Below are 21,996 nucleotides of genomic sequence, written 5' to 3'. Positions count from 1 at the left end.
GGGAACAATCTGCCATAGAAGGAATGAGGGGAAGGGGAAAGGGGGAATGTTTCACCATCTAATTCCTTCAGTGTTAAACTCTGGGTTCATTGGATGGGCAGGGTTATTAAGGAGACCCAAGCTTCCCTCTTTGACACCCGAATTCAAGCAATTTGAAATGTTCACCAATGCTTGGTGGAAAAGGAAAACCTACAGTAACGCTGGTGTCCTCAGGGAACTCCCTGGGGCCTCCATCCTGGTCTCTAAACAGACAAGGGGCAAGGAAACCCCCTCTCTTAGCTCTTCTCCCTCCCTTGGTGATCCAACTCACAGCCCAGAGCACAGGGTGCTTCCTCAGTACTGGCCCAGAAAGCTCTGAGGAACTCTCCTTCCAGGGTTTCCTTGGGTGGGCCTGGTTTTTGCTCACTGTTAAAGTGGGTTAAATGTAGAGTGGGAAATAACAGCGGGGTATAGAGAAGATGAAACAGTCAGTCAAATACTGACTATTTGCCAAAACGAGGAAAGGTGAACATACAAATGATCTGTTTTAGACATGCTATTTTTCCATGACCCATAACTTTTTCTTGCAATTTGAGTTTGAATGGCTTTCATGGAAAGGAGGGAGAGGAGAGATGAAGACATTTTTCAAATATTCCCTTCTCTCCTGTAGCTGGACCTCCCTTGGGTTAACATGTTCCCACATTGCATTTAGCTGGGGTGTGTGTGTGTGTGTGTGTGTGTGTTTGCACACATCCAGTTGTACTTGTTGGCATTTCAAATTTTTCTATAAACTAACTTCTCATATTCAAAAGCAGAATTTTAGAAACATTTCTTTGGTTAACAATTCAACTATTTCATTTTGCTTTTAAGATTACACAAAATTAGACAAGGACCAAAACAGTAAATCAGTATTTTTGCCAGAAATTCCCTTATTTCTGATCAATGTGCACAACACTATCATTTAGACCATAAAGAGAACTTGCATGGAAACAAATTCTAATTTGATCACAAATCTATCTATCTATCTATCTATCGATAGGTACTTATCTTACAACAGTTCCCAATCCCTTAAGTCCTCTGAATTTGCCGAAGTAAAAAAATTATGAGACTTTTAAAAAAGTTTTCAAGTAGTAAGATATTAGAAGGAGGTTGTGAGAACAACCCTGCAATCCTTTTAATACCAAAGAACAGACAGTTTAACAATACTAACAAAATCAGATGCTAAAGGCAGGAATTCCGCCCAATATTTTGAAACTGACTTCAAGATGCTCAATGCAACTGGTCAAAATGCAGGTATTTAAATACATACGGAACGCAGGAATCTATTGTGGAGAAGCAAGAGGGTCCATGTGGTATTTTATACTAGGTACTTCACACTTCCAGAATGAAGAACTAAAATCAAACATGCTGACTTACATTTTCAAAGGGTTCCATGGCAGTGGGGTAGGGTGGTTCCTGAAAACCTCACAAGTGTTTGGTTAAATCCCAACAGAGTTTGCACCGAACACGTTCAGCAGCAGCTCAGCGGATTCAAAGCAGGAGCTGCCTGACTACATGGGCTGAGAAGGCAGGTGGGGAGACTTCACGAGCACGTCCCAGCAGGATGCGGGGACCCGCTTTCCAGGTCAGCTCAAAGCGTGCTGGCCTCTCCTGGGCTCGGGCTCGGATGACCAGATCTTAAGTTCTATCCCTGCATCCACCAGCTACGTGACTGACCTGGGTAAGTCCTGAATTTGTCCCCCCAGGCTGCTTCCTCTTCTGTAAAGTGGAAATTGTTAGGCTGCCCCCGCTGATCCCGCGGAGTTTTGGTGACAATCATATTAAGTATGAGAAAGTATTTAGGAAGTTATAAAGCTCTCCGCTAACATCGGAAAATTGCATCAGACCCAACCTGGAAGAAAAGTAATCTCAGACTCTGGTTTTTAGACCCCAAAGCTGGGCAAGACTCAACATTCATACCTTCACAATGTGGTCACATAAGGAAACGGAAAGTATCACCAGAGATCATACCACACGGTCATTATACAGTCTTCGCCCATAGGGGACCCTGTGTTTGCCCTAAGAGGGACCTGTTGGCCCTACAAATCATCGTTCCAAATGTCTGAAAGCTTGGGCTTTCTACAGCCAGACGAGTATCCGAGGGAAGCCTGTTTTAGGGAACGAGCCGATACGTGGACGGCCTGTCCTCCTTACACCAGTGCAGAGGCGGTGGTGGGCGGACGATACTTACACACTCGGTGTGCACCGGGTGCACAGCAAACAGCAGGGCAGCCAGCAGGGACGACCTGGGGGCCAGGTTTAGCCTCCGGCCCTTACTCGTGTACTGCAGGCCCCCAAAGAGCACGGAGAAGACGTCCACCAAGAGGATGGAGACGCCGCTGTGCAGGAGGATGTTGACCACGTGGAAACTCATGGGATGAAAGCCTCCCGACAAATAGTAGTTCATCCTGCAGTGAAAGAAGGGTGTTCACACCAGCGGTCCAGAAGCACGCGAAACAAAATGCGAACCAGCTGGAGGAAAACCCTGGTGCATGAAAATACTAAAGGGAGAAGAGAAAGTGTGCAAGTTTGATAAAAGTAGCGTCAAGATAAATAATGCCTGTCAAGCTAAGAAGGTTGAAGAAGAGGTAAGAACATAATTAACTGCAGAGCGGAAAATGTAAGATAAAGGCGTCTCAGAGGAGTGGGACAGAAAATACTTGGAGAGGAAACGCGAAAGGAAAGCTAGACAGTTTTTTAGGTGCGATAAAGGCAAGACTGTCTCCCAGGAAGATATAACAGACCACACATTACTCAGGCTACCCCACAGGGACCTGGATTTAAGATAGTCATGTGACTTGCTGATTCCCCCACCCCACCCGGTCCCCACCCCCCGCAAATACTCCTTGACAGTTTGTCCACCAGCCTTCCAGACAATGGAGCTACTTCCTTATAATCAGGGATTCTTATTCCTGTTGCTTTTCAATCACCAGTGGTTCCAATTCATCATTTCCATGCTTCTTTGAGAGATCTACACACAGGTATCTAACGCATCCAAGAAACAGCTACGCATGGGAACTTTTGTGAGACGAACAAATCTATTTAATGCAAATGGCTCCCTGATTAATGGGGGCTGGGGAGACTGTTTTAAGCTTCATTTTGTTTTTGCATATTGATGTGGTCACAGGAGGAGGATTTATACCTTAGTTTTTCATAATGAAAAAAAAAAATCACAATTTCATCAGATGCTACGTGTTGCCTTGACATATTGTTTCCTCAGTATTAACTCACAAAGGGTCCCACCTCCAAGAACTGTGCAAAAACATGGACCACTTCACCGAGTTATCCCTGCCCAGACCCAGGCTAAACTTCTCAGTATGGTTCCACCGTCAGTGTCTGCCCCGCCAAAGCGGCATCACCCTAAAGCAATGCTTCCTCAGGCACATTCTCGCCATCCTCCTGCAACCTAACTCCTAATGGCTGCAATTAGCATGTATTTCTTGGAGACCCACGTAGTGAGTGGCTTATACGTCCCTCCGGACCACTGACCCAGGACCCTTGTCACACACCACCTGGTACAACATCACGCACAGGCCTTGGGTGCCCCTCCCACACAGCCGTCCTGTCGCACCTCACCTGAAAGTCAGCACCGTGAGGGGTCGGTAGGACTTGTGGCTGGTGTTGCTGCTCAGCCGAGTGCCCCAGAAGTCGTGATGCCACAGGTCCCCGAGGGGCGTTTCTGCTCGGAGGTCCTGCGGGAACACACCAGAAGAGGGATCAGGGCTCCTCCCTCACCCTGGGCCGAAGTCCTCTCTTCTCCGTCTCTCCCACCAGTCCTGGGTCAAGCCACCGTCATCCTCACCCAGGACCCAGACAGGCCTCCTCGCGGCTGCGCTGCGCCCTCTGCCTGCTCTCCAGTAATCCCTCCGAAATGCAAATCGTGTCACCCCACCCACCCTCCCCTTCCAGGACAAAGCTGACATCCTGACACGGACGCCAGTGTGCGGTGCCCTGGCTCCTGCTGAATTCTGCAGGCTCATCTCGCACACTCCGTGCTCTGCTCCTGGCCTTCGTCTGGTCCCCACGCGACTCCCGCTGCCACCCACCTCAAGGCTGTGCGCGCACAGGTCTCTGCCCAGACGGTCACCCCTCGGCTCCCCACAGCTCAGCTCCTTCCCCTTCCGCCCTTTGTATCTCGGCCACTGGGCTGCGACCTTCTTGAGCTGACGCGATTCCCTTCCCTTTGGGGCATCTCGCGCCTGTCCTCACAGCACCTGCTGCAGGGCGGTTTATAATCATGTGACCCCTATCTGCCTTCCCCACTGGACTGGGGCTCCTCGAGGCCTGGGCTTCCCTGCGTTTGGTGGGAGTACACAGAAGGTGCTCAATGCACGCGGGACGCATGAATGGACCACAGAGCTAAGTGAGACCACTATTACCCTCTCTCATACCCAACACGTAAGGTAATTTACCAAAAATATCCCCGTTCAAACATAAGAGTAAGCATATAGATTTTAAAGTTTCCCAGTTTTGATCGTGAGCTAAGCAGATAGTAAAATTACAGAAAAAACAATTTCCATCTAATTTTTAAGGAAAAAAATTACTAAATATGTTAAAATGATACCTACCGTATAGGGTAGTTTAATTTGGTACTGAACTACAGATACTTTAAAATGAATGTTTTGTTTTTTTTACATTTAAATATGAAACTAGATGACTTAAACTGCGTTTAACAAGAAGAAAGGCACTGGGAGTAGGTATCAAAACTGAATGTTAATTTTCTCTGCACAGCACAATTAAACAGGAATATTTTAGGATCTAGAAATTACGATGTAATAAGCACTGCAGGATGTAGCAGTCAAGATTCTTCGCTGCAGCAACCAAAACAACTCTGAGTAACTTAAGTGAAAAAAGGAATGCCTTAAAAAAGATCACAAGGCCCAACAACTCCCAGGTGGGCTGGAAGACCTAGTTTGGGGCTGTGCAGCCAGAAGGGCACCAACAAATCAGACCGCCGAACATCTTGTTGAGGCTGCCTGGCTGCCCGCAGACCCCTCTTCTCTGTACGACTAGCTCCTGCCTCCAACAGGCGGGCGTATCTGATAGGAGCCCCTTTGCCTGGGTCTGCATCCAAACTGGACAGGCTTTGCAGCTCACAAGTATTTGAAGATGGAGAAGGCCCCAAATCGAAGAAGTGGCATCGTGGGCAGTCCAAGAGAGCAACTGGTGTCTAGGACACACAGTGGCATTCAGTGAGTATTTGTTACTTAGGAGCCTAATGACTCAAAGGGAAAAGCTTTGGGACAGGCAGCAGAGGTGAGCTGGTCACCTGACACCCACTTTGAGGGTGAATTTCACTTCCGTTGGGTTATCAGTTTCAGAGGCCTTGAGTGTCTGGACCTCCCTCTAAGAGTTGATTCAATATTTCACAAAGGTCGTGGGATCCACCCACTAACTTAGTTTACTCCAGGACCATGTTGCAAGTCCATGTACTTTTGCATTGTCCCAGAAGTACCTGCTCAGTTGTGAAGGAATTGAGCAGAAGATCTTTCCCTCCATTTAAGCAGAAAATGAACACCAGCAAAGCTCTAAATATTTGATTAGGTGTAGCCTACACACAGCAGGGCGCGCCACAGGAAGAGAGGTCAATTTTTCCTCCTAATGATTTATGGAAAAGATGTGTCGTGTCTCAAATTCTTGCTAACTCCACGGTCTCAAAAAAAATCATCATCTCAATGAAAAAAGGCAACTCAACACTACAAGGAAGCATCTGGAAAACAGTCTTCAACACCAATAAAATCCAGTAACAGCCTGTTTCACATTACCGTAGGCATGGTGCCAATGAACAGAGGAGGGCCTTTCATTAAACAGGAAAGGCAAAAAAGGGGGCTAGCGAGTTAACAAAGGGGCACAGTGTGATGCTCTAGAAAACATTGCCAAGACAATGTGCGGTAGGGCCACAAAATGGCTTCATCTGCCTTTCCTCATAGAAGAAAGAGAAATACAACCTCATACCCGGGCATCTGATGTACGACACAGCTCCTGTCTCCCCTGCCTCGCTCACTAAAGTTCTTCGACATGCGTCCTGCGTTAACACTTCATATATCCTCTACTTTATAAGAGTGGAAGAGTCAAGAAACTCTCACCAAATGGAATTTTAAAAATAAAGGCATAGCCTCATATCCCTGTTAGAAAAGCAATTCTGTAGCTATTAAGCCACCCATGTGACATAGTTGCTTAGAGCTACACACTTCTTTTTGTTTTAAGCACTGTTTCAAAAAGAACTGAAACAGAAACATCTGCAGTAAACTGCTGGGTGAACTTGAGGGAAATTACAAGTGAAGAACTTGGATTCAAAATAAACATCAACAAGGCTGGAGTCTGCCGTGGAAATCGAGAATATCAGAAAATCATTTACAGTATGTTACAAATAAAATATCTGCAAAACAGCCATCTCCTTACCCCTTACCCTCTCTTCCCCGCCCCACAGAACACCTGTTTGTTACGTAGAGAATTTTTCTCAACACTTTCAATATGAAAACGACTCTTTCCGAATTTGGGAAATCCATGACTTCCAACTTTTTAGGAGCATTTAAGGACAGTGTTACAAAGAGATGCTACAATTTCATCTACTAGAGAAAGAGATTAGTAAATTCCTTCAAGTTCTCTTCGCACAGAATATCTGCTGAGTGGTGAGATGGTCACAAAGGCTCTAACCTGTGCTGTTTCCACGTTCTTTCTCCTCTGGGCTCTCCCTGCCTCCAAGTTTCTTGTTCTGATTTTCTTTTAGCTCGCTGAAACCTTTTTTCTCCCCTTCCCACAAACCTATTTCTTCTTCCCTTCCTCTAGTCAGCGAGTGAAGGAGAATATCATTTTCCCTGCGCCTACTGGTGAGCAAAAGTGGCTGGGATTTTGCAAACTCAGCAAACCCGAGTCTCCAAACGTGAAATGAGCAGGAACTGCAGCTTCTGCGGGCAGCAAAATCCTGGTCCTCCGCAGCTGTCAGCAGGCTGTCCTGATGCTCTCAGCGAAGGACAAAGAAGCCAGCTCGCTGCCTGCTGCTGCGGATGGACCTTCGGCAGGGGAAAAACGCATGATGTGTGTGTGTGTGTGTGTGTGTGTGTGTGAGGGGCGACGGTTCTGGCCTAGAGTTCTGGAAATCTGTCACAAAACCTGAAATAGTCTGCAGTGCCCTGCAAAACCCTGGCCTTGTCATCTTAGAATAATGGTCTCTCTGATACGTGCGTGGACTGGGGCCTCATGTAGGGCACACAGCCAGGGTAAAGCTTGAGGTTAGGCGGAGCTTGGAGACCCTGCTGCCAGTGATAAAAGGGGCCCTAAATCAAGGAGACGCTCTCTAAAAGAGATGGGAAATCCAGAGCACGATGGGGGCCCAGGCAAAGGCTCAGCCGAAGTTCAGCAGAGAATCATTCAACACCGACGCAGAGCATCACGTAGGGACGTAGGCACGTGGTTAATGTCAGTTTACCAAAGAGACGTTAAGATACGAACCTTATTGTTAACGATCGCTTCAGAGTCGTCAAAGACAAAGTCTCCATCGTAGCTACGTGCGAAACACACGAGGGAAACAAATCCCACAAGTAACTTAGCCCAGAGAGGAGGAAGAACAGAAGACGGAATGATGTGATCCAAATTGGCATCCCACTCGGCCATCCTGAAAACTGCGGGCCGCCGGCCTCTCGCTCCAGCATTATGCTGGCTAGAAACCTGCAAGAAAAGTGACACGACATAAATATTCATCAATGCCTTGTTAGGAATGTTTATACAGTAGACATGTTTACCTCAAGTGAAAAAGAGCTAGATAGTCTCATGCATTTATGCTGTGAGTTTATAGGATGTGATCATTAACAGCTTTACATCGTGGTTTCAAAACTCGAGTGGACAGAAAAATCACGTGGGACACATGTAGATTCTCCTGGGCCCAAATACAACCTCCCAAGTCAGAAGTCCTTGGGCTTCTGATGCTGGATTATCCTTGAGAAACATTGATTTAAGGGAATCCTATGTTTATCAGCCCCATAAGGCAAATCATTTTTATAGTCCTTGAACCAGTTTACAAAGTTAAAAAAAAAAGTTACCATCTTGCTTCTTCCAACCAAGAAAAATCAATAAATATTCATTGTTGGGTCTTAGCACATTGTGTGTGTTCGTGTGTGTGCGTGAAGCATGGTCCTGATTCTGAAAGAGCTTACAGTCTATCTCCAGAACACAGACACTCCTGCCAGTTAAATGAAAATCTGGGAGAGAGAGAGTTTAATAGAGGTGAGGTCGCAGGGCACATGACCATGGTTCCCACACAGGGGACAGACAGAGGAAGGAGGGAACACTGCAGACTGACTGGCTGGGGACAGCATCATTCCAGAAGGATGAACTGTACCCTAAAGAAGAACAGGGGGAGCTATTCCAGGTGAGGACACGACCTCCAATATTGGTGAAGGAGTCAAGTTAAAAACAGACATGTCTTTTAACTTTTCTTTCAAAGGGGCAAAACGTTAAAGCCAGAAATTTCGTTTCTCAGCCTTGCCATTTCTTAGTTCTGTGGCCTTGTGAGTGCCATCTATCCTTAAGAGTCCACTTCCTGTGTACTTCGCAAACCAAAAGAACTTTCCAGCAGTGAGAGTTGCCTAACAGCTTCCTGACTTGGAACTTGCCCAAACAAATTTCAAACTCCCCCTCCCCTCCAATCACACTGCATCTGTCCCCATTCTCCACACCCTCAATAGGCACTTCCTTTGGTTCTACCAGGATCACGTCTGGGTCAAACTGCTTACAGGTTCCAATCCTGTGTAACTTTGGCCAAGTTACTTCACCTCCCTGGGCCTCAGTTTCCTCACCTGTAAAATGGGGATGAAAACTGGGCCCCCCCCCCCTTACACGGTCGTCATGAAGGTTAAGCAACACAGCCACCTAGAGTGCTTAGAAACACTGCCTGGGTTTAATGAACGCCGAGGGAAGGTTACCTGTTATTACTAGTACTTTCTTCAAAGAGGGAGAAAACACAGGCACAGAACTATTCTCTTTTGAGAATCCCCTGGAGTATTTGGTGTACTGGTACTGAGGCTCTCGTCTTCCCCAGTAAGGGAGCAGGGCCCCACTCCTTCATGCTGAGATGGAAGAAAACCCCAGGCCCCTTGATTGGAGAGGCAGTTTAGATGTACAGCTGACCCTTGAACAACTCAGGCGTAAGGGGCACTGACCCTCCTCGCAGTTGAAAATCTATGTATAACTTATTATAAGTTCGTATCTGTGGTTCCTCCCCATCCGGGGACTCAATTAACCACAGATCTTATAGTAATGTAGCCTTTTTTTATGTTTTAGCCTCGCCATGGGGTATGCAGGATCTTAGTTCCCAGACCAGGGATCAAACCCACGCCCCGTGCGGTTCTGTTTTGTTTGTTTTTAGTACTGTAGTCTTTGCTACGGAAAATAATCTGCATATAAGTGCACCCACGCAGTTCAAAACCGTGTTGTTCAAGGGTCAACTGTGTTTGTTTCCAGGTCTCCAAGGAAATACCCCAGATTATGGAATCAATAAGAAGTCAGCCCAAGAGGCTATCCGAGGTCACAGGTGCTGGAAAGCGGTTCAAGTTTACAATCCGGAAATGAAAGGCTCTGCAACTCTCTCGGCACTGGGCCCTAGAGCTTCTCCACCTGATGTAACTCATGCTCTCAGCAAGTGCGGGGTGGGGGCGGCGGGGAGGAATATTCCAGCCACTATCTGCTGCTTTTTTTTTTTTTTTCTTTTTCACTGAAAGGATAAACCACTGGTCAAATCCAAATCACAGTTGCAAACACGACTGAGGTCACAGGGGACACAGGCCCCAACCACTGTGTGTACATTTCAGCTAAAGAAATTACCCCTGCTACTAAAACTAAAATAAATAAGTGAAAAGGACTGAATAGTTAGGAAGTTACCCTGACTTAACATGGAGGGAATAAAAGCGTTCTTTGATTTACAGAGTGAATGTGAAGGAAAGCAAATACTCTTTATCAATTTTAAATGCAAAATAGAGCTGTGAGCTGATAAACGGTCCCATAACTCGTCTTGATGTTATCTGCTTCAGGCCCAAATATTTGAACAGTGTTTCACAAACGGTTCTGTGAGGTTCAAATGGCCCTCCAGGAAGAATACTGGGTCAGGAAATAATTTGTACTCCTAAATTAGTTGCTGAGCCTCCCTTTTCATCTCAGATTGTTTGTAACACACACCAATCGCTTTGGTACTCAGGCAACAGCCGAGGCAGACGGAAGGCAGACTACAGATCCGAACATCTGGGGTGCCCGGGGGGCCAGGCCTGGACTCCTGGGGGAGTCAACAGGATGGGTGAGGCAATCTCAGAATAAGCTCCCCCTCTTCTCTGGCAGGGACATCAGGAAGCCTAGCATCTGTCCCGTCCCCATCCCGGCTGGCTCTTCCCTCCTCATTGCTGTGTCCCTCCCCTGGTCGCCAAGATTCTCACATCTCTGCTGCCCCTGAGAACACTCACAAATGCCCTTTCCACTTCAGGCGTGATTGTTAATGGGTATAGGAGGATGGTTCGGAAAATATTGTGGATCAGCAAATGCGATACAGGTACAGTGCGTTAGGAACCTCGGTCCAGCCCAGTGGTTGAGAGCACAGGCTCTGGAGGCACACAGATTTGGACTGGCTACCGGCATGACCTTGAGTTACCTAGTCTTTCTAAGGATCCATTCCTCATCAGCACAATAGGGTATCACTACTGACTCCAGCAGGTTGTGCTAAGGATTAAATAAAAGCATATGTGGAAACAATTAGCTCCCATGACTGTAATCATTTTGGAGAGATTAGTACCAAGTGACCAGCCCCTGACCTCCTGTCTTGGGATCACCAGTGTTGCCATTCCTGAAGCTGCGCTAACCAACCAAGGCCAGCAGTAGCCCATCAGGTGACCTGATACAACTGAGAAAAGGGCGCCCTTCTTTTGGGCAGACCCGGTGCACTGCTTCCCTGGCCAGGCATCTGTATGTCCCGCATAAAGTGCACAGCTGTACACCCTGATCCTCTTCCTCCAACAGTAGATGGCCTTTTTTCTGCAATGTTCCCAGCCAGGCTTGGTGCTCAGGTAAAAGAAGCCCTGCTGGCATGAGGTGGTACATGGAGGGAGACAGGTCCCCTCCACCTTTGTTGTATCCAGGCCATGAACCAGGAAGGCACACGTTCTGTTTCTCTACGGATAGGCCCTGGGAGGCATGGCCCCATTCCCCTTCTCCAGGGGATGTCCTGCCCAGGAGCCCCGGGTGGATAGTAAATTTGCCTTACGAACTGAGAATAAGGGAGCAACAGAGTGGCCTCAGGCTCAGCCCAAGCAGAGCTCCAGCCAGTTTTACCAGTGACAATGCTGGCGTTCTGATTCCTATCTGACTCCTGTGCCGATCTCCCACTGTGTTGAGACTTGACTAGCGCCTATGAGTAGTTGGACTTGGAACAAAGCAGAAGTCTCTTTATTCTCAATTTCTCAAACTCCTTATATCAAGCCTCTATGTTCAGGGGGTTAAAACAAATTAACCGATCATCAATGAAAAGGTCAAAAAGACCTTGAACAGGGATCCCATGCCACCTCTCAAAAGCAAACAAACATCAGTCACTGAGCTGAGAACCCTGGGGACCTGGTGACAGCTGACACAGCAGCCTGGACTGCAGTAAAGAGGACGGCAGATCAAACCTAAGTGATCCATGGAAAAATCAGCAGCCACCTACTAAAGAATATTCTTCCCCCTACACTGAAGGGCCTTCTCGCATCAGGCTAGCCTTTCTACCTCATCAGTAACAATCCACCCACACACCAGTTGCCCTCTGCCAGGCTGAGATGAGACAGTGCCTCTGGAAATCAGAATAAAGAACACAGCCGTTTCCGGCCCAGCATGTGGAGACCTGAGTTGGCTGCTCCTCTCCTGGGGCCCCCAAGGCACGGGAGACAATCATCTCTACCGCTCTCCACCACGCAGCGCTGAACACAATGCTACTCGAGGTATCTTCCTCTTGTGCTTGCCTTCCCAGTTTCTTAATTCAGTAACACAGGAGGGCCATGCCTGCCAATAGCAAGAATGACTGCGGAGGTTCGACATTCACAGTTCCACTGTCCCAGAAAGTTTCCAGCTTGCTAGCTTGTAGCCATTTTCCCATCTAAGTCGGCCGGTGTCACTTTACCCCACCTCCATCTGGGGCGCGCCAGGCACGGTCGGGACTGCGGGAAGAGGGGACAGGGAGGGGATCCAGTCAGTCCTCACTGTTAATTGTTTCTCAAGAAATTCTCCCCATCCATCTGCTCTCCGAGAGAAAGAGCAGTGTGGCACGATTCACAGTGCTCTGGCTAGATCTCTCCTCTAACTCCTCCCTTCTTTTGTGTGTGGTTAAAAAAAAAAGAAAATACACACAGCCTACAGTCACAACATCAACAAGACCAGAAGCCCCGCGGAGTTCGCTGGAGGTGAGACGGCGGTTACGCCACCTGCTCTGCTTCCCCAAACTCCAAGCCCGCGCAGAGAAGTGGCAGCTCGGTGGTCCCGGGCGCCCCGACCCAGGGCACGCCGCTCTGCCCGGCAGCCAGCGCCGAGTGGCTGGCACTCGCGGCGCTGCAGGGGAGCCGCCTTTAACCCAGAGCACGCGGCCGAGCGGCCCGCCTGCGCCCAGCCACCGCCCGCACTGCGGCCAGCTGGCGGCCAGGCGCGGGGTGGCGCGGGGCCCCGCGGCCCGGTGGCCGCTCCGGGGACGCGCCAAAGGCGCCCGTGCACCCGGGGTCGACGGAGCGCCACGCTGCTGGAGCGAGCAGGGGCGGCGATGCGAGCGCAGGGGCGCGGGCAGGCGGAGCGTGCACCCTCCACGCCGCGCCCTTTGTCCCGCGTGCTGCTTACACCCGGGCGCATGGCGACGGGGCCCGCATCCCCGGTGACCCTGGCCCCGGCCACAGCCCGGGTCCCGGAGCCAACTCCTCCAGCAGCGCAGCCGCCCGGCCCGGGCCGGACCGCGGGGCTCGGGGCGCGGCGGCAGCGAGGAAGGACCCCGCGTCCACTCCGCACCCAACTCCGCTCGCCCCGCGGTACTCGGCCGCGCTCGGCCCTGCAGGGGCCGCCCCGCGCGTTACCTGCTAGGAGCCCGAGCGGCGGCCACATCTCCCTCCCCGGCGCTGAAAGTCCGGCGGCTCTCGGTACCAGCCCGGAGCCGGGCAGGGGGAGGGACCTCCCGCGCCGCTCCCCCGCTCTCCGCCCCCCGTCCCCCCACCGGCGCCCCGCGCCTCCCGCACAGTCCTCAACTCCCCACGCGTACTGGTGCTCACTCTCACACTCCCGCCTCGGCCCGCCCCCTCCTCGCGGCCATTGGCTGCTTCTGCCGTCACTTTCACGCCGCCGCCGGTCCCTCTTCAGGTCATTGGTGGGCGCGCCGGTGACGTCATGCCAGAGGGCGCTAGTCGCGGCGGAGGAGTCGCAGGGACAGACTGACTTGGTGGCCGAGGAGGAAGCGGAGTTCTGGGCGCGGAGCCCTGGGCGCGGAGCCCGTGCGGGGGCGGGGCCGGGGCGGGAAGGGGCTGCCCCAGCCTGGCCCCGGGAGGCGGGCTGCGGGAGCTGGCCCGAGCGGGCCGCCGCGGGCGCATCTTCCTCCCTCCTGCTGTCCGCCGCGCTGGAGCCCATTCCTGGCCTGTCTCGCGGTCCTCGCGCTGTCGGTGGCGCTCGGCGGAGGTACTGCAGGGTCCCTGCAGGAAAAGGAGCTGGGTCGTAACGACCAGAACTCTAGACTTCTTCCTGTCTGGGAGGAGTTGTTTCAAGTGTGTGTCTCCACTTTCTGCCTCTCAGGAAAGAACTGAAACTGCGTTCTTCCATCCAAGGTCCTGCTGCCCGGGCTTTTGTTTTTAGCAGATCCTGTTCCACGGCCCTGGTCTTCATTCTCCTGCTGACCCACGAACCCTGCTGTGGCCCTTCACCTGGCCAGATCCGCCATCCATCCATCGACCATTCACCAAGTCACTGTGTCCTAAACTTCCACTCCCAACGGCATTGCCACTCCGCGCATTTCATAACCCCCATTCTTAGTAGATTACTCTGTCTCCTGCTTCAGGAAAAAGAGAAACTTTCCCCACGTTCCACCGCCAAACCTACAAAGCTACTCCTAAAAACACGGATTCCGAACCCTCCCCCCATCCCGCCTTTTCCCCCAGTATCACAGAGTCCGATCTAAGCTCAGTATCTCCCTCTCGACCGGATCCGTATCATCGGCATTTATCAGCCCCAATCCTTCCTCTCTCCTCCACGTACCCTTCCAGCTGCCCCCGCCCCCGCCTTGCTTCTACTCTCCATAGCTGAAGTTGTTGAAAGGTTGCCCACACTTTTCTAGCTTCCCAACTCGCATTCACTTGTTTTCCACATTCCACTGAAACTGCCTTGGCTATAGTCTCCAATAACAACCCCAATCACTAAATACAAAGGACACTCTCCTACTTCATTTTACCTGATCTCTTAGCAAAGTTCATTCTTCCTCCTTAGAACACTTTTGGTGAGAGCGGTACTCTGCATCCTGTTTTTCCCCAGTCTCCTTGGCTTGCTTATCTGCTTCTTGATAACCTCCAAATGACATATTTTAAAGGTCTTGGCCCTTTCCTCACAAGCCACAGCTTTTCCCTGCATGATTTAACACACTACCAACATTTCAATGAGTATCTTCCAAACTTGAAATTCGGATCCTGACTTCTCTGAGCTCCAAACCCAACCCGAGTATCTAGCTTCCTATTCAGCTTCTCCACTTGATTGTCACAAGAACCTCGCATGGAGCACATGTAAAATGGGATGCGTGCTCTCACTGCTTGTTCCTCTTCAGGTCTCCCTGTCATAGTGATGGGTCCAGTAGTTCCCCAATTCTGCACTCACCCTTGGCATGTTAACAAGTCACCAAGATTCTACTTGCTACATGTCTGTCAAACATGAACACTTCTTTCCGTTTCCACTGCTGCGTTCAGTGCTGTGCTACCGTGTGTGTCTTCGTAACCCACATTCAGTGATGTCACATTGGTAGATTGCAGTTGGCCACTGTGGGAGTATTTACACTGTGGAAATTGGCAAATGCAAATCGGAGCTTGATTTGGTGTTTTGCTGATTGTCTTTTTTGCTAGACTAAAGAAAGTGATGGCGGAAATAATAATGCAGATTAAACTTAATTTACTAACACACTACTGCGCTTAGTGCTGACATGAAAAGATTTTAGTTTAATGGGTTTAATTTGTACAAGGGTGAGACATAGTCGAGCTGATCACATATCAGATATGATATATTGAAGTCCACACCCCCAGCACATCAGAAGGTGACCTCATTTGGAAATAGGGTCTTTAGAGAGATAATCAAGCTTAGATAAGGTCATTTGGTGGGCCCCATCTAATACGGCTGGTGTCCTTATCAAAAGGGGGAATTTGGACACAGACAGACAGAGGGAAGACAACCTGAAGTCACAGGAGAAGGCAGCCGTGTGACGGAGGCAGGGGCAGCAGTGGTGCAGCTACAAGCCAAGGAACACCAGCCACCACCATAGTTTGGAAAGGGGGAGCCCAGGCCTGCCAACACTGGGATTTCGAAGCTCCAGAACTGGGAGAAATACATTTCTGTGGTTTTAAGCCTCCCCCTGCCCCTCCCACACCTGTGGTGTTTGTTATGCTGTGGAGTCAGAGTTCACTCTGACAACATCCTCAGGGAGGGCTCCTGACCAGCAGGCCTGGAAATGGCTCCCCTGGACACGTCTCTTTCAGACGCAGGTGCCCGCTCCTGCCATCCCTGTGACTGCGCCACGCTGGGGAAGCCGAGGCTTCAGCGTCAGGTGCCAGTTCATCATCTGACGACTGAGGGGAAAATAGTCGAGCTGATCACACATCAGATTTTTTTTTTCCTGGCTGTGCCACGTGGCACGTGGGATCTCAGTTCCCAGACCAGGGATCAAACCCAAGCCCCCTGCATTGGGAGCATGCAGTCTTAACCACTGGACTGCTAGGGAGTTCCCTCACATATCAGATTTAATGACAATAAATGTATTGGGAAAAGGGCAGATTGAGATGCAATTCCATTTGTGAAATCGTGGTTGCATTACAAGCATTGGTTGGATACAGATATAAGCCTTTAACAAAAATCAACAAAAGCATTCCGTGAGAATCCATCTACCATGTGGAATTTGCAGGAAAGTATTTGCATATTTTATCGTTACTTGTAAACTGTGTACTAAAATCCTGTATGTCATTTATAACATTTATAAACATTTGTAATATTTATAATACACACGTGTGTATATATAGACATACATTTTTTTTATTAATAGACGTTTACTTTTTTTTTTTAAGTATTTATTTATTTATTTATGGCTGTGTTGGGTCTTCATTTCTGTGCTAGGGCTTTCTCTAGTTGTGGCAAGCGGGGGCCACTCTTCATCGCGGTGCGCGGGCCTCTCACTATCGCGGCCTCTCTTGTTGCGGAGCACAGGCTCCAGACGCGCAGGCTCAGTAATTGTGGCTCATGGGCCCAGCTGCTCCGCGGCACGTGGGGATCTTCCCAGACCAGGGCTCGAACCCGTGTCCCCTGCATTGGCAGGCAGACTCTCAACCACCGCGCCACCAGGGAAGCCCTAGACATACATTTTTATTTTCCCCAGAGAACCAGTTGTTAAGCATTTACTAACACACTACTGATTGACATAGAATGGCCAGTGCATGGTGAAAATTAAAGGTTCTACTTAGTTTTACTATTGTCTTTCAATTCACTGTAGACAGTGCACTCCTTACTGCCTACCCCCAGGACGATTCACTCTCACTGTGGCCACGCTGGTCACGTGACTGCTCCCACTGCTCTTAGATTGAAGCCCCAGATGCTGCTGCCCAACCTGGCCCCTTGCCTGCTGTTCCTGTCACCTTTATTTCCTAAGCTCAGCCACCTTGGCCTTGTATAGTCCTACAGTGTGCTCTGCTCCTTTCCATCTTGGGCCGTTCACACATCCCGCAAGCACTCCCTCCTGCTCGCTTCCGTGGCATGACTAACTCTAATTCGTACCTGGGTCTCTGCTCAAATGTCAGTGTCTCGGAAGAGTCTTCCCTGAGTTCTCTCTCCAAACATCCTTAGGTCCCTCTTAATATACTCTCATAGTTCTTATCACAGTTGTAACTAACTAACCATGTAATCATTATACCGAGTCTATCTCCATCATTAGACTTCCATGGAGGCAAGGACCACATCTGTCTTAACGATTGTACCCCCTGCAGCTGCCATGCCCACCACATAGCAGACAGTCAACAGAGTCTCTCAGAGAGAAGTACATTTCTGAAAGTCATTCTGCATGTTATTGGCAATGCTGGAGTTAGAACTGGAATCTCCTGACTTAATCCAGGGGTGTTTTGATCCATAAACTGCTGAGCTAGCCGTGATCAAAATGATATCATACTATGTGCTGAGCACAGGGGCAGGCTCTGGGGAGAATACAAAGGTAAACATGGTGCTGATTCTGCCTTTCACAATGTATGGTTTAATAAGAAGTATTAGGTGCAGAGACTATCTCCCTGCTGCTGGACCATACACTGACACCCACCCCTTGGCCTCAGCCCCTTGCACAGGAGTTCTGGGGTCACCATCACTCACAGAAAGCACTTAATGTGTGCCAGGGACTGTGCTAGACCCTTTGCATATGTTAGTTTTTAAAATTCTCACAAAAGCTCTACCAAGTAAATATCATTATCCTCATCTGTAGGAAAAAGAAGCACAGAGGTCCAGGGTGAAATAGCCAGTGCATTTCTTAGTGGAGCCAAGACTGAGAGATGCTGGAGATTTAGAGAACCCCTGAAATCCCTAACAAGACTGATACTTGGGGCTGTGGAGAACGAGAACACAGAAGATGGTAAACATCATCTTTCTCCCCCCATGCCTGCTCCCTTTTCCCTTCTCAGCTGCAGATGTCAACAGTTGTTGGAGGAGATGAGCCATCTGAGCCTTCTGGGGGGTAACCACATACTTTTTTGAGGACAGGTGTTGTGGGTCCCTTGCCCAGCTGCCACACTTTAGTCTCTGGCTGGTGTATCGTGAGGGTTGTAGCTTCTATCCAGTGCACACGCTGTTCCTTGATGGAACTTGTAACTGGCAAGCAGGAAAGAAGCCTTAGAGTCTCTTTACTCTCAGGCTTTTCCCGGGGTCAAGGGGAGCTCATCAAGAGTCGCCCAAATCAAGCGACACTGTGTACACCTGTGAGAGCTGTGCCCTGCACAGCTCCAGAGGGCTCCGTGGACACAAATGGCAAGGCACCCCACGTGTACACACTTCAGAGCCCCAAGACTTCCCAGAAGCCAAAACATCTCAGCCCCACCCGTCACGATCCGTAACCAAACCAGCTGAGGGTAGTTATCCCCCAAAAGGCTCAAATGGCCTATCTCCCTCCAACACCTTTTGACATTTGCACTGAGAAGGGACAAAGGCATTTCATTCTTACCCAACTCAGCCTGTTCCCACCACCCCTGGGTAACATGCATGCACTTAACAGTGACTGCCACCGCGAAAGCAGAGGATGGCCAATGGGGGCATTTCAAGGCAAGTAGGAGAGTGGAGCCACCTGGCGAGTGGGTGGAGAAAGTACGTGCGGGCAGGCAGGCTCCTATAATAAGCCTTGTACCACATTGTATCGCATCCTATAGGTAATCCTGTACTTCACTTGTGGTGCGTCCGCAGCCTGGAACTTCCAGATATTAGGATGTTTTACCCACTAACTCTCTCCCTCCTCGTCACTTGAAACTACACCATATTTTTTTACATTGACATTTCCATGTTCTTCAGTAAAATGTAATGAGCACAACCATCTTTTCCTACGAATAAACTCTGCCATTTCTTTCAACTCAAGTCGTGGCAAATTGCATTGCTTCAATATTTAAAACAGGTGTGTTCTTTAATGACTCACCTTTATTTGACTTTATTTCACTCTTAAGCTTAAATAAATTTTCTTTTTGTTTACCTTGCAGATTCCAAGAGAGTAGTACTCTTGTCTATATGAAATAAGATTTTCTTAAATGGTGGGCTAATTATTTATTTACCTCTTTATTCATTCAACAAAAATGTGCTGAATGACAGTTATCTGCTGGTTACTCTCCTGGATCCTGAGGTTTCAGAGCCAAATGGTTCACGACTCCAAGGAGGTAACAATTATAGAGGAAATAGATAAATAAGCCAACAGTTACAATCAAGTTTAATGAGGGTCTGACAGAAGTATGCTTAAGGAGTTGTGAGTGTGCCCAAGGCCCCGTGGGTAGGGTTGGAGAAAGGAAGAAAACAGGCCATGTGTTAGAGCAGTGTCACTCAGAAACACAGTTCCTGGGCCCATCACGATCCATGAACTGTTTGTTGCTGGTCAGCAGTCAGTTGTGAGATAAGCATAGACATTGGGAGTCATCAGAAACTTTGTAATAATTTGATAATGCCTGCAGAATTTATTAATAACAAATTTGGGCTTGTATTTTCTGTGTCTTTGCTTAACTTTTATTTTCTTGTAATTTAATTTTACTGTATTTTTAAAAAGTATTGGTTCATGATGGACTGGAAATAAAAACCTAAGTCTCCACCACAGATACTTTGAGAAACTCTAAGTTAAGGGATATTTCTCAAAGGAGCTGATACCTATGTTGGTTCTTGAAAGATTAATAGTTATCAATGAGTCAGATAAATTCCAAGGGCATCCTAAACAAATGTTTAGACTAAAAAAAGATACAGAGATATGAAAATGTGTGATACATGTGTAGAACTATAAGTGTCTGGTTGCCCTGGTGTACAGGGCTTACCTGAGGGACTGGTAATAAGTGAGTATGAACAGGTAATGGAGTAGCGATCAATACAAATTGCCAAATAGTTTCAGCTCTCTGCTTCCCAGATACTTAGTAGGATTGCTTGTCTCTGTCCTCTTTGCAGATAGTTATAGCCCATGTGACCTGTTTTGGCCAATGAAATGTAGGCAGAAGAAATATATGTTACACAGAGGAGACATGTGTTGCTTCCGAGTGGAGGATGTAAGATCAATGTGAGTTTGCCACAAGTCATTCTTACTGTTGAGGTGATCGCGGAAACATATGTCAACGTAAAGTCTCCATTAGTCTGGGTCCCTGAGAAATAAAACATGCAAGGTTCTCTTTCCACCTGGGATGGACTTGTAGCATGGAGAGATGCACACACTGTCATCTGTTGAGCCACTGAGATTTTGGGATTGTTTGTTACTGCAGCATAACCTTGTTTATTCTGACCAATATAAGTAGGGGAAGTCAAAGAAGAAAAGCCTTGAGTGCCTTGTAAGGAGTTTGTATTTCACCCTAAAGGTAGTGAAACACAATGGAAAGGTTAATAAACAGGAAATGACGTGACCTTATTTATGTTTTTAGAAAGACCACTCTGACAGCAGTGTTAAAAAAATGGATTATAATGGGGTAAAACTACAGGCAGGAAGAGATCTAAGCAGTTAACTGCGATAGTCCATGGGAAAAGTGACACTTAAGAAAATAAATTTTTGGAGATAAAGAGAAGGAGATTGGGAAATATTTAGTAATTACAACCAACAGTGCTTAGTGATTGATTAGGTATAGGAAGCAAAGTAGAAAGGGAAGTCTAGGATGATTTCCACATAGATTTTTTTTTAATTAAAAAATTAAAAAAATTTATTTTATTTTATTTATTTATTTTTTGGCTGTGTTGGGTCTTCATTGCTGCATGTGGGCTTTCTCTAGTTGCGGCAAGCGGGGGCTACTCTTTGATGCGGCGCGCAGGCTTCTCATTGTGGTGGCTTCTCTTGTTGCAGAGCACGGGCTCTAGGTACACAGGCTTCAGTAGTTGTTGCGCGTGGGCTTCAGTAGTTGTGGCTGGCGGGCTCTAGAGCGCAGGCTCAGTAGTTGTGGAGCACGGGCTTAGTTGCTCCACGGCATGTGGGATCTTCCTGGACTAGGGATTGAACCCGTGTCCCCTGTATTGGCAGGCAGATTCATATCCACTGCGCCACCAGGGAAGCCCTCCACGTAGATTTTTAACTGACAGTTGGGTAGACGGTGGGGCTGTTCATCAAGCCAATACAGACGGAGGCAGTTTGGGGATGTGGACAAGCGGCTGGTTGGCATAAGCCGAATTTGAGACTCCTGTGAACCATCAGGGAGATGTATAGGAGGTGGCTGGCTATTTTGGTCTACAACTCAGGGGAGGGGTCTGGGCCACCATTGTAGGTTTAAGAGCATTTGAAGCTGCCCCCATGTATGCACTTACCCAGCCAGAGATGGCATGAGCAGTAGAAGAAACTAAGCACAGGCCCGTGGGAGGTGTGCTTGGGGGCCTCCAAGAACACCCTCAGCTTCAGTGAATCACTAGACAGACTCACAGAAGTAAGCAAACTGTTATTGTCACAGTTACAGTTTATTATGGCAAAGGATACAGATGGAAACCAGCAATGGAACTAGGTGCCTGTGACAGGGTCCAGGAGACACAGGCACAAACTCCCAGTTGTCCTCTCCCTGCAGGGTCATGTGGATTGCACTTAGTTCTCCCAGCAATGATGTGTGACAACACACCTGAAGAGCTGTCAACCAGAGAAGCTCACTCAAGCCTTGGTGTTCAAAGTTTTTATTGGAGGTTTGTCAGTAGGCATGGCTGTCCACCTGCATGGCTGATGTGAATTTCCAGTCTCTCCAGACATCAAGCGGATTCCACGTGGTCCCACATCATATTGTTAGCATAGACTACACAGCATGCCAATGTCCTTGGTAAACAAAGACATTCTTATCAGACGGGATATTCCAAAGTCTTAGAAGTTACCTCCCAGAAACAGGGTAAGGGCCAAACCTTTCTTCCCATGTACAAGGTTAATCCTTTACTGCCCAGGAGGCCAGCATTTGAGGGTCAGGCGAGGAAAAACTCCACAATAGAGAATAGGATTCATTGACTGAATACTGGGCCTAAACTATGAACAAGTCTGACCATGGAATCCAAGAGCAGAGAACTTCAAGGAGGAGGGTAATAATAGTGCCAAACTGGTCA

At 48.5% G+C, this 21,996-nt stretch overlaps 1 protein-coding gene across 3 annotated transcripts in view; it reads right to left on the bottom strand.

Moving 5' to 3' along the window:
* The window catches only part of TMTC4 (transmembrane O-mannosyltransferase targeting cadherins 4), a 62,383-nt gene extending 49,032 nt beyond the window's left edge, over positions 1-13,351 (bottom strand). The window contains exons 1-5 of one of the 3 annotated variants that reach the window (XM_057532814.1): positions 13,083-13,216; positions 11,873-12,185; positions 7,471-7,686; positions 3,595-3,710; positions 2,210-2,426 (exon numbers count right to left, since the gene is read on the bottom strand). In XM_057532814.1, coding sequence (XP_057388797.1) covers positions 2,210-2,426; positions 3,595-3,710; positions 7,471-7,686; positions 11,873-11,923 — 600 coding nt within the window. In that variant the 5' untranslated portion in view covers positions 11,924-12,185; positions 13,083-13,216. Of the gene's footprint in view, positions 1-2,209; positions 2,427-3,594; positions 3,711-7,470; positions 7,687-11,872; positions 12,186-13,082; positions 13,240-13,264 lie in introns of those variants that run through there. The other 2 variants (XM_057532816.1, XM_057532815.1) reach the window with 2 other exon arrangements.
* Between the last annotated feature and the right edge of the window lie 8,645 nt (positions 13,352-21,996).

The sequence above is a fragment of the Balaenoptera acutorostrata genome, chromosome 18, assembly GCF_949987535.1.
Source record: "Balaenoptera acutorostrata chromosome 18, mBalAcu1.1, whole genome shotgun sequence".
In the NCBI taxonomy this organism is placed as follows: Eukaryota; Metazoa; Chordata; class Mammalia; order Artiodactyla; family Balaenopteridae; genus Balaenoptera; species Balaenoptera acutorostrata.
Note: the sequence above shows the minus strand (reverse complement) of the source record. Positions and strands in the feature narration are given on the sequence as shown.